The sequence below is a fragment of the Dermacentor silvarum genome, chromosome 6, assembly GCF_013339745.2.
Source record: "Dermacentor silvarum isolate Dsil-2018 chromosome 6, BIME_Dsil_1.4, whole genome shotgun sequence".
Classification (NCBI taxonomy): Eukaryota; Metazoa; Arthropoda; class Arachnida; order Ixodida; family Ixodidae; genus Dermacentor; species Dermacentor silvarum.
Genome location: NC_051159.1, coordinates 167,655,667 through 167,668,531, shown reverse-complemented (window position 1 = coordinate 167,668,531; position 12,865 = coordinate 167,655,667). Strand labels below are relative to the sequence as shown.

The 12,865-nt window shown below is 44.3% G+C and overlaps 1 protein-coding gene across 1 annotated transcript in view; it reads right to left on the bottom strand.

Moving 5' to 3' along the window:
* The window catches only part of LOC119456355 (uncharacterized), a 46,228-nt gene that overhangs the window by 6,764 nt on the left and 26,599 nt on the right, over positions 1-12,865 (bottom strand). The window contains exons 2-3 of the mRNA XM_037718068.2: positions 6,613-6,818; positions 3,475-3,610 (exon numbers count right to left, since the gene is read on the bottom strand). Coding sequence (XP_037573996.1) covers positions 3,475-3,610; positions 6,613-6,818 — 342 coding nt within the window. The remainder of the gene's footprint in view (positions 1-3,474; positions 3,611-6,612; positions 6,819-12,865) is intronic.

Genomic DNA, 12,865 nt, shown 5'->3' with positions numbered 1-12,865 from the left:
AAAAAAAAGAGAACATTAACATTGCAGATGCTGCACACATTAAGAACACAGGCCTCCGTCGGAACACTGCTCCAAGCAGACTTCTAGCTCTGCTTAGCGTTAAGCAGGGTCAGTCAGGATCTTTGTTGACGCTTTTAGTTTCGGCACATCGTCACTGAGAAACTTTGCACAGAGTCTCGACAGATCTTGTGAATTGTATAAATATTGTACGCTGAAAGGAAAGGCGGGCGTTGACACGAGACTTTCAACGCCGTTTTCTTTACGAGCCAGTTAACATTATGTAATAACTTCACACTGCCGATTTATTGAGGAGTATTTTCCTCACAAAAATCAATTTCTGCAAATATACGATGTCCATTATTTTCACAGATAGGCGTCTTTTGTATACCGTGAAGTGTCCGCCATTATTTGCTCACTTGATCCAAGTATAGATTCCACCGAAACCCCTCACACGGGGCAAAACAATTGACTTTCTACTAATGGGAAGTTTATTCAACGAAAACACACAGGTGCTACGTGTACTTTTCTGCTAAATGCTTTAAAGTTGCGTCGGTATATCACGCTAGACGCTAATTCAAGAACTCAAAATGAAACCTTTCAAAACGTGCTACATCTCTATGCTGCAAGCTACAAACTTCATGCACCTTACAATATCAGTTCTGGAGCAGGCGACTTGTGATGTGTAGCATGGCGCCATGATGTTACTCAGCCTGCTCACTCGCTTTGACAAGTTTTACATAAATATTTATAAAATAGTTGGAGATACTAAACAAGCGTAAAGCGACGATAACGGACGTCATAAGTGCCGTACGAATTTTTTCTTAGCCGCTCGAATGAACACAGTCAAGAAGTATCCAAGCATAATTTCCACTGCTCTTCGCTCGAAGACTGACAAGCTATATCCCATTTATGCGAATAAACACCGCCTAAAACGCTCACAACTACGTTGAAAGAAACTTACCATATGACTAACAGTGACTTACATTTTACTATGACAAAACTATGACAAATTAGTGTGCGAAGTGATGTGCCGGTGGATTAAATACACTCTTTTTAAAAAAATCCTTAAACATGTCTTCAAATGCGTTATGTGAACTTTTACGCCGTTTCCCACTGTGCCGAGGGATTCTACGTTGCACAAAGTTTACATTAGGTGCGAAAAAAGTCGCAGTTTCGCCCGAGAGGCGAAGCATCGATTTGTATAGCAAATTAATAGACAGCTATAAAAAGTAAGGGTAGTAGTTATATCGGACGTATAAGCTTGCAAACATTCGCTTTCCAACTAAAATAACAAGCATGGTGCCATCTCTTACAGACAAACATGAACACATCCCACTCAATGAGTGGGGGCACTTGTTTGTCAAAACGCTGGCGTGAGGAAGCGCGGTGGCAGCAGCGATCGAAGTGACTTTCGTGCTGTCTATCGCTTCAACGCAAACTGAGCGGCGAGAACGCAGTACGCACAAAAGTATGAGCCGTCGAAGCGCCTAGACTCTGCCCTCAACGCAGATCGTCTTCGAGATATGGCGCGCGCGGCCGCGGAATATGCAGTTGCTGCGGGAGTACAACGCCCCCCCCCCCCTTCCCTCCCTCCTCTTCCCCGGAACCTAGCGCACGACGGAAGACGGTGCGCTTCCTTCCCGCTTTCCTCCCTTGCGGGCAGCGCGATTGAGCCGCGATCGCCAGCTCTCCTCGCACGCTTGGACTCGCACATATAGCATACGGCGTGCGGCGACGGTGTTATCGCCCTTGGACTTTATACGAACAGCACGGCGACGCCGACGGCAAAAATGCGCCTGGAGTGTCCATATAATTGATATCGCAATAAAATGACACAGAAGGACTAGAGAGTTGAGACGGCAAGCTTTTCGACCAATCGACTGCGAAATGTGTCATGGCTGGATTGGGAAGTAATGTTATCCAGGAGAGCGTTCCATAGACCGATAGCACGAGGCAGCGCTGAAAAATTAAAAGCGTGCGTAGTGCCATAAATGGGTGTAGCTGAACTGATTGTGCAGGCTTCGTGACGTCCAGGATACTTCCTTCAGATTAGATATGGATTGACCAGCTGTGCAAATGAATCGATGAAATAATGATAAAAGGGCAAAGTCGCAGCGAATACTTAATGATTGAATGAAAGGTCAAGCTTTATTGTTACACTGGAATGGTAAGCATAAATGCTTGATATGAGACGGCTCGCCCTATTTTGGATGCCCTCCAGAAGGTCAATATATTTTTGAGGGGGAAACCATACAGAAGAGGAGTACTCAAGTTGAGGCTGAACGATTCTTAAATAAGCTAGTTTTAAGAGTTTGGATGGGACATTTCACAAATAGCGGCGCAGGAACCCTAATGATATCCAAGCGTTAGCACAGGTAAAAGTGATATGATTAGTACACGAAAGATTGGGCGAAAGCAAAAATCCTAAGCATTTGTGTCTTGGGTTTGGGCCACTGTGTTCGTATTAAAGTGATAGGAAAATTGTGAGTGAACAGTTTTACGAGTGAAAGAAATTACCTTGTAGTTCGACACGTTCAAGTACAATTTATTATTATTATTATTATTATTATTATTATTATTATTATTATTATTATTATTATTATTATTATTATTATTATTATTATTATTATTTGGTTTGTACACATATAACACAAGGACACGAAGGAAATAGGGAGGGAGCAAGCTGACAACTGCCACCGAGAGGGGCACAACGCTTGCCTACTTTTCAGGAGGAGGGAATAGAGGAAATTAAAACATGAAGAAAGAAAAGCGGAAATGAAGAAATGACGGGGACACAGAGGTACAAGAGCCACGTAGCAGATCAGTCACTGATACGTTCAAGATCACTTTGGAGTGCCACGTGGTGAGCAGGATTGTTAATTGCATGGTAAACAATACAATCGTCGCCAAATAAGCGCAAGCAAGAGAATATGTTATTCGGTAAGTCGTTGATGTAAATTAAAAAAAGAAGTGGTCCGAGTACACTGCCTTGAGGCACACCAGAAATTACGGCAGAAAAAAGAGAAGAAAAGAAAGGTATCAACAACCGTTACCTGCTGGCGATTAGAAAGAAACTTTCGAAGCCATGATAGGGTTAATGGGTCTAGGTTGGATTGGAATCGAACGACCAAGCGGACTCGAGCGACAATTGGACTAGAACGACCCAGATCAGTGAGACACTTTTCAAGACTTTGAATCAATTGCACTCTCCTAATTTTTGTCCTTGCAGTCACTGTTTGATCACAGTCACTCGATTGAATGCTTTGCTCGAGTGGCCGTGATTTTATACTCTGCAGTCGTGCTAGGCCAACGAAACGTAAAAATAAATAATTACTAGTTCCCGTTAAATGACGTGGTTCTTTATTGCTGTATTTGCCAAAGCTTCTATCTCTTTTTAGTCGCGTATTCTGTGTTCTTTTTTTTTTCTTTTCACTCAGCCACTTGTACATGCTGAGACAAAGACACCGAGCTCACCAAATACCTTGACCTCTTTCTCCCCAACCACAGTCTGGAAGGAAGGCGCCTCGGCAGAAGCCTCGCAGCGGTAGTTTCCCTCGCTGGACAAGTTCACCGATGAGATGAACACGTGACCCTCACGTGAGCGGGACATCTGCGGTAGAAAGCAAGCACAGCTGCTCAGTTGCAGGCTATATGTGGTACCTCATTTACATTGGAGGACGCGATCGTCTGCCTCGTGTATCTTTTGCCATTCGTTATCAAGGCTCAGATGGGCACATTCTTCGAGCAAAACATATATGTAATCATAAGTATGACTCGTAATTTATCGACCCGTCTTTTAAACATATGCGTGCATAGAAAAAAAAAAGAAAGATAAAAAACTAAGGAAAGAAAAGAGGCTGAAAACCCTTTCACGTGTGCACTGCAGGAGTTCTGCACTGCATTTCAGAGATGAGAAATAATACAAATATCGATTTTGCAAATGCCGCAAGGAAGTGGTGGTATTAAATGGCATGAACACTTTTAAAGGGCTCGCGCGCACCTTCTGGCTATAATGTGACCACGCCCTGTCGTTCTTCACGTTTTCCCATTCAGTTATATGTTTCACAAACGACATTTACTGGAATAGCGCGATACTGTACGTAGCACACAGTCGCATTGGGCCATTGACATTTTCGGATGTGATTGCTTGGCCGATCACAGATGAGAAAAGGGCTTTAGACAAGCACAAAAATCCTACATAGTTTTTTTATTTTGGTAAGCGTTTCAAATATTTTGAGTACGATCAGCCTTCTTATGAGAGCGTGCTATGTTTTTGTTCCAGGACACTGAACGAATATACGGGTATTGTTCTCCCAGGGGCAGCAGAACTTGAGGACTAACAAAGCTTGAATGGAATAAAGGAGCATGCAAACGTTAATGAAAAACATATTACATGCAGAAAAAAAGACAGAGGTATGATCTAGAGGTCAAACTTGAAAAAAAAATAATTTAGAATAAATTCGGGGTTATTACGTGCCAAAACCACAATATAATTATGAGGCACGCCGTAATGGGGGACTCTGGATTAATTTTGACCACCCGGGGTTCTTCCACGTGCACCTACTGCACGGTACACGTGAGTTCTGTAGCGAGAGCTACATTGGCTATATCATCGCCGCTTCGCTGTGGCCGGTGGCCGCAACGCGAGCTGAGCCGTTGCCTAACAACCGCCGCAGGTGGCAGCGCCGCTCGCCGCGCCATCTGGCATGACGTCAGAGGAGGAGACGGTGAAACCGCGTTGCAACAACAGAGGAGGAGCCGACGATGCATCGTATACAGGGTGTTTCAGCGAACACTTTCAAAAATTATTGCAGGTTGCCTGCGGCAGATAGCACAATTCTAGTTCATGAGCTGGTCTACTCGAAGAGGCGGACATTATTTGTATAAAAAATTGAAATGCATAATCGAATAATTAACAAAAATTACTAATTAAGTTAACTAATTGCCTGATGGCCTATATTGCAATTTACAAATTGTAGCCGTGGAGTTCGCAAGGCGAATACACTTGGAATGAATTCTCGGGATGACACCAGTTTCGAGATATTAATTCCCGAACTTTGCAGAGAAATGCATTGGCGTTCCAGTTAGTTTCTTAACAAAATGTCGCTTTATGCATTGAAACACAACATTAACTGGAATGCCAATGCATTTCTTCGAAAAGTTCGGGAATTAATATCTCGAAACTGGTGTCATCCCGAGAATTCATTCCAAGTGTATTCGCCTTGCGAACTCCACGGCTACAATTTGTAAATTGCAATATAGGCCATCAGGCAATTAGTTAACTTAATTAGTAATTTTTGTTGATTACTTGATTATGCATTTCAATTTTTTCTGCAAGTAATGTCCGCCTCTTAGATCAGACCAGCCCATCAACTACAATTGGGCTATCTGCCACAGGCCACCTTAAATAAATTTTGAAAGTGTTCGATGAAACACCCTGCATATAGAAGGAGTGGCCCGGTGGGATTCGTTGGCAGATATGGAAGGTGAGTCGGAGAGACTGAAAGAAGCCAGGCTTCGTCGTCGGAACGAAACCAAGAGGAGGCAGCGAGCCGAGGAGACGGAGGAAGAACGAGCCGCACGCCTCGAGAAGCGTCGTAAGTACGAAGCGGCCAGGCGAGTGGATTCAGATGAGGATAGCATCCGAAACGTGTTCAAGACACTGGACGACAACTCCTTATCCTCCCGCCTCACCGACCACCGTCTTTGTGGCAGTTGAGAGACAACAAGATGAAGACTTTCAAAATAAATGCGTTACACTTTAAAAATGTCTAGTCTTTATGTAACCATAACTTAACGAGAGGTAACAACCAAACCTATACACTCAGACGTACGAAGCTAAACGATAAAGATGTAACCGTAGAGAGAACCAAGCTAAACAATAAGATTCACCGTACCTCTCGCTACGCACACCCAGGCATAACTGAGTTAAGCCACAGCCATTTTTTTTTCATTGCGGTCCCATCGAAAGGCGGCCGCCGAGGCCGGGTTTTGATACTGTGCCCTCGGGCTTAGGAGGGCAACCTCATAACCACTAGGCCAACACGACGGGTAACTTTCATTAGATTATGTTATTATTGAGATTAAGAGGAACAATTATACGCGGATCGGATGTGTAATGCATCGTTAGAGAAGCGTGGCCTATCATAATAACCTTGTGGACTCTAAGAACAGAAACAAGTAGTTGATGGTATCATATGATTATAGATAGAATGAAGAGATGAGAAAATTTGACGTCATTACTCGCTTTCTTAAGGACATAACGCGACAGGAAAAGTTTGCGACTTTGGTGGCACCGGCTATACTTCTCGTCACACGCTATTGTTCTTTTTCTTTCTTTCGTTTTCACTCAGTCTCATGTTATTGCCATCTAGACATATGGCTATAAAATATCGAGGGAAAGCCGGTGACAAAAGTTGCCAACTATTCTAGTACTACCAAAACAATCGCGCACTCAACAAGCTGTGCTCGGTTTACAAAGAGCAGGGTGCAATTGGACGCCTCAAGGACGAGCCTAGCTTTGCACTGCGGTACAGTCAACGCACCTGCCTGATAAGGACGACAGTACAGATGAAAAAGTATCACCGCATTTATAGAAGTGCACCCACTCACATCGACCACCACGCCCGGCAGGTCGTAGTTCTGCGCGGGCGGTCTGTCCCGTGGGATGTACCGGTAGAACTCGGTGTCGTTCTTGTACCACTTGACCGAGTACAGCTCGTCGGACTCAAGATCGAAGCTGCAGTTGAGCCACATGCCGCGGCCGTGGATCGCTGCCGATGGCGCCGACATCTCCAGTAGTCGGAGACACGATATGCCTGCGGTAAAAAAAAGAAAAGAAAAAGAAAGCGATTTTGAAAGCATGAAAGCATCTAGGGTGGAAGTGAATTCATTAAATAAATACACAATTAAGCAAATAATTATTCATCGTTTACTAATTCAGTTAAACACACGAAGAAAGCATGCGCATTTTACTTGCGCCACACATGCAAAGGGTGCCAAGACTGAATGTTATTCTCGGAAGATGAATTCGTCACTCTGGAATATAATACGTCGTTGCAATAGTCCGCTTCTTCTGACGTTTGCTTCTACTTTCATAAGAATTGCTTAAATTGTTATCGACAAAACTTACACAGCACGGTCTCTGATTCAGATCATATTGGTCATTGGTCACACAAATAAGGTCATGTAATAGATACATACCTATGCTCTTCCCGATGTAAGAAGATACGTTTAACGTAATATTCAGCCTCAATTAATTTCGACTAGGTGTTTGCTTCGCTTTTCGTGGGGCAGCTTAGATGACGGGCTGAACTTACGGGTCAATTGTCTTTGAAGTCCTTTTATTTGCGACGTGGAGACGAAAAAAAAAACAACAACGCCCAAGCACTCCGTACAGATCGTTAACCAGCGAAGCTGAAACGTGCGGCCCAAGTGTTTAGCAGTGGGTTAATCCCGACGCGGTATTGAACCGTTTCTCAATTATTGGTTACATGTTTGTGTTTCTAGTGGAACGCAAGCGCCAGTGGCGGGCGGATGCTGCTGACCACGACGCCGAGCTAACTCGAGATATCGAACGCATGCGACAACAGGCGAGCCGAGGAGGTGGCGTTGCGGTACGACGCCTCCTCGGCAGAGCAGGTACGACGCAGAGAACGACGTCACTAACGGCGCTGCCAATGGCACGCGCGCTTGGGTGTGACGTAGAGAACGACGTAACTGAATGCGCAGCCAATGGAGACGTTTAGCGAAATATGGGACGAACGGTTTTTCGTTTCGCCTAGCCATATACAGCTTTCGCTGTAAAAGGCTGGACATACAAAGCTTAGACTTCTTAATGCCTAAGACACCATGCATTTCCGTAAGTTGATTGCACTCTCTTGCCTTTCAATATTGTACACCGTACTATAAAAAAGCAATACAAAGCAATACAAGAGACAAAAGAAGCAGAAATAAACAAATTTAAACACAAATAAAACGACAGGGACCTTCCAACTGAAAAGTACACCGAACACGTTCTGTCGTCTGTCGTTCACAACGGAAACACGGTCGAACTCGATAATTTTTAACCCAACATAGCGCATGTAACTCAAGCTAGCTCTGTCGAAACAGTAGATTACGCGTTTTATTGTCGGACTGGGTGCACTACTCTTTCACTGAAAATAGGCCTAGTTCTTCAAACTCGCAACTGTACGTGTTTTTTTGATCGCACATCAATGTTGAGGCTTTTGCTGTGACTCGAGAGATAAAACCACGCATACATGTCCGCCATATTTCTCAAGTTAGGATACGACTTGTCGAGAGCTCGAACTATAGAAGGTCGCGCTGCTCGTTAGAAATGGCCGATTGCATAGGCCCCGTTTCTTCTCAACGCATACGACACCGCAAAGAACACAGGACGCGTACCGAGTGGTTCGAAGAAGAAACATCTTCATAAATGATGACGCCCATGATCGCCCCGCTACATCGTTACGAGAAAGAGTAATGATCCGTTTTCATTACGGCCGCGATCAATTATGGCGCAGCAAGGAAGGCCTGCACGCGACCACTGGTGCGTACGGTCATTTGCTTTTCGGCCTTCGCAGAGGAAAGACTCTCTCTGTGAGCGGCGGAATTGATCGCCGAGCGGACGATTCGGCTTTGTTAAGTCTCCGCTATCAAAGTAGAGCCCTTTCTTCTGAAATCAAAAGGCCTCTTTCTTGCAGACCGTCCAGCACAACTGCCGCTGTTTTATATAGAATAACTGAAATATCTTTGCGTACTTGTCTCGTCTATAAGAGGATTTATTAAGCACGGAAGGCACGTATATATGCCTCACCGCACTAGTTCTTTCAGAAACCACGCCGGCAAAGTTTCACGAGAAACTCTTCACACTGTCATGTGCTTCCATTAATAACCCTGGACATGCCAGCCAGTATACATTGCCAATTCAATCTACATAGCTCCAATCCTGTCGACATGAAACGTACAAAAGCGTTTAAAGCTGTGATGCAAACTGCCAACTTTAGGGATATCTACACATTGGTACACCAAACTAGCGTAAATAAATAAATGTTGCCCACAGTTTTTCTAATTGGCGTTCACATTTACACAGCAAGATGTTCATACAATTCACATTACACGTGTATTCAAGAGGCCTGTCCTTATGGATGTCAGCAGTGTAACGTTTACAATTAAGGGCCTTAAATCGAAGATGCGTGCGCACTGGGATTGTATGTAATGACGAAAGAACATTTCCGCGCAGCAGTTCCCGGGAGAGCTTAAAATTGTTTTCAAACGTCTGCGCGCCGCTTGCGGTGCATGCGGTACTTATCGAAGTGCGTGGATCATTTATCATACATCGTTTACGCTAAGGTGATTTAAAATAAACACTGGATGCATTAGACATTGTTACCAAGAAAAATAAACAAAATAGCACCGTAAATGCTTCATTAAAAAACAAACATTCGTAAGTTCCAGCTTCACTGCATGCGGTTACTTAAAAGGGATGTATTTCTCAAGGAATAATGCAATACACGCGCCGCAAGTCGAGGTTCAACGAGTGTCTACTTGTGAACATTCTGAGACGAGGCGAACACATGGATGTCAAATTTTGACTACCCTTAATAATGAAAATGACCTATTACAATGAAAATGTGTGGACAGCGAGACAGAATCTAGCCATCATTGTGCAGAAAGTCGATCTATAGTTTCCAGATTTGGAGGGAGAAACAAAGTGCGTATCTTTTGGGGGTATGCTGGTAAAGACGTATCATACGATCATTCCATGTTTACATTTGCTGACAGAGACGTCATAGAGGCTATGGATGTTTATCACCTCATAGCTCCCTTATCACTGCCGCTGCTGACTTTCCACAGTCCGGGCTAAAACTAGAAGAGCCATGCTGACTGTCGATTTTGTTTTGATTATTTCAGCTGGAGAGAGAGTTTGGAGAATACTCATACTTTGCGGAGACACTACACGATAACACATGGGAGTGTACGGTCAACTGTTTTATTTTAAGCAATTACTACCTTGTACTACATCCTCTATACGATAATCTGCGCGCCTAATGCAGTCGTCTAGAATAAGCTGCAAGTCTGACCAATTTCACACTTCGCCGCAGCGATTCTACTGTTCTTTGCGAGGAAGTGCGCAGTTAAACTTCATCAATTTCATCACTCCGTGCTCATGCATGTGTCCGTTGCCGATAAAAGCGGAGAGTACATGTCAATCCAGGCCCTTAAAACGACAGATATGTAGTGTTGCGCAACTTGTTATCTCCGCGGTGGCCGCATTTCGATGGGGGGCGAAATGCAAGAACACCCGTGCGCCGTGCATTGGGCGCAAGTTAAAGAACCCCAGGTGGTCAAAATTAACCCGGAGACCCCCACTTCGGCGTACCTAATAATCATATCGTGGTTTTGGCACGTAGGACATCAGAATTAAATTTCTAATTTTAACTTATCTGCTGTTCACAATCGCTACTCTTCTCTCTGCATAAAAATAAGACAGCTGTGCATGCATCCGCCAAGTATAGACTCTGTAGCACTCAGGAGAAGAGAAACACAAATACGCCGCACGTTTCGCATCGATCACTACGAACCAAGGCACCTTCCCCGCTTTATGCGCGTATCTGTACAACGCGATCATGGGTGAGTGAGCGAGTCGCTACCACGGCCACTTTGTCTGCAGCCCACTTCCTGTGCGCACCGCACCGCCCCCCTCGCTGTACTCTCCCGTGTTCATCAGATCGGGGCGTCGTCGCAGTCGATCAAGACACGAAGGGAACCGGCCGTTTCCTTCTCACGTCCTTCCTCCCTTTGGCTCAGGCCCTGGGCGAATAACTTTTGCAGCCCGATACGTCCGATCTTCAAGCGTCTTCTCAATCGATTTTCGCTTCGCCCCTCTCGATTTAAACAAGATTCGACGCTATAGCTCTTTCGGTCGAGCGTGGTAGAATACTCTCTACAAACGGACAAGTACAGTATCACGAAAAAAACAAAACAAAAAAAAAGCATTCAGAAAGGTTAATCTGCATTTTCTTTAACCAAATTACTTGTGCAGAAACCCGAAAGTTGGACGTAGATTCATTAAAACTTGCTGTTTACTCTAGCGTTGGTTAATCAATGTTAACGCGTTTCGAGCTGTCGAATAATTTGCCCTCGTGGTAGCCTCGTGGGTACACCGCGCTTTATAGAGGGCGGCCCCGGAGGTTGCCGTATCGCCGGATTCTATCCTCGGACAAAGATGAACGTTTTAAGGGCGAATGTCTGTTTCCAAAGAAGCCATGCATGTTTTTTTTGTTGCTTCGTAGCACTGTAACTTTCTGGTATATGGCAACTGTTACGTATATGTAACAAGGCCGGAAGTTGGGCGAGTTGGCATACATTAATCTTGAAAAGCAGCCCGACGTGAGCACGGATGGATAGAAGAAACACAAAGACTAGCACTCACTTGCAACTGACGCTTTATTGAAAACTCAGGAACTTATATACAAACGCTATTAAAACCAAGATAAAAAATAAGGAAAGATAACAAACAGCACCTATACGATGATCCGCATTCCATTGATAACGCACGCACAAAGCAAAAAAAAAAAAAAGAACGTATCACCGGCTCAAAGTTTACAATGTGGCACCAAAGAAACAGTACACGTGTAGTAGGACAGCGGAAATAAATTATCATGATCTGTCTAAAAACGCCACTTCTGTTTCAAGTCGCGTGTTCAAGTCACGCTGCTCTTCATAATGTAATTTTATGTACTTTATTCCATTTGTCCTGCTTCTCGTTTCAACCGAAGGTTATACAAGAAACTATTTCTTCTTAAATCGAAAGGTGGACCTCAGACATAATAGGCCGGAGACATCACACGTGTAAATCCTATCAGTTTAAAATTTTAAAGAATATCAACAGCGAAAACAATTGTGGATCGAGGCAGAAAGAACGGACGCAGAAGCGTAGAAAGCTAGCAACCCTACATTATCAGCTGCTTACTAGGCAAAACGCAAAGTTGTCGATGATTGCCACTCATTGCCGGCCACCCCGATTCTTACCGAGGTATTCATTTTGTACCAAGTCTTAAGAGACCAGCTACATTGTCTTCAATCTTAATGAGATTAAATCTGGAACTTCAAGCCAATGCTTGCAGGTCGAGTCTAAAGCTGTACAGAGGCAAGCAAGTAGCGGGAGGGCTACTTGCTAAGACAGCTTATACTAATTAAAAGCGATATTTGATAACAGCGTTAAGATATAGAGAGGAATAACGGGAGAGAGGAAGATAGCGTAATCCCTTGGAAAAGGAAGCAGGTGGGAACTTGGGAAGTAGAGCGTGTGTGTCTTAATAAGGCCTCGACGTGGACAGTTTTCTAATCCGATTGCCAACCCACTTGTCAAATTCTAAGGGCACGAGTTTAGGACGGGGAAGGACGAGGAAAAATCCCGCTCACTTAATCCTTTAACGCCGTAGATGGCCACCTTTCTCGAAGTTGACGGCATTGTTTCACGCTCTGCCAAGTTGATCGTAGAGCTGTGTTTCTCTTGACACTCGGAGCTCAATTCGGTTTCTCGCACACCGGTGTAAAGGTGGCGACTTAGAGTCCGGTGCAGCTTTGCATGGCGCCGAATGGTTGCGTCTAAAAGCAGTGGACTCCCAAGTGAAGGCAGAGTTCGCATTTCCACCCAATGCGCGAAGAAGTGACCGAATTGGCCCGCGTGACTTTCTAGGCCTGTCGGCGTGAACTTCTCTTTTTCACTTCCTTCGCTTAATTTCTTGATCTACAAGCGTTTAGAAATTCCGGGCCGCTAAAGACTTTATAAACCATATGGTATGCGCGTAATGCAGGACATTTGAGGTGCCTGTGTAGGTTGTACGACACATAAAAA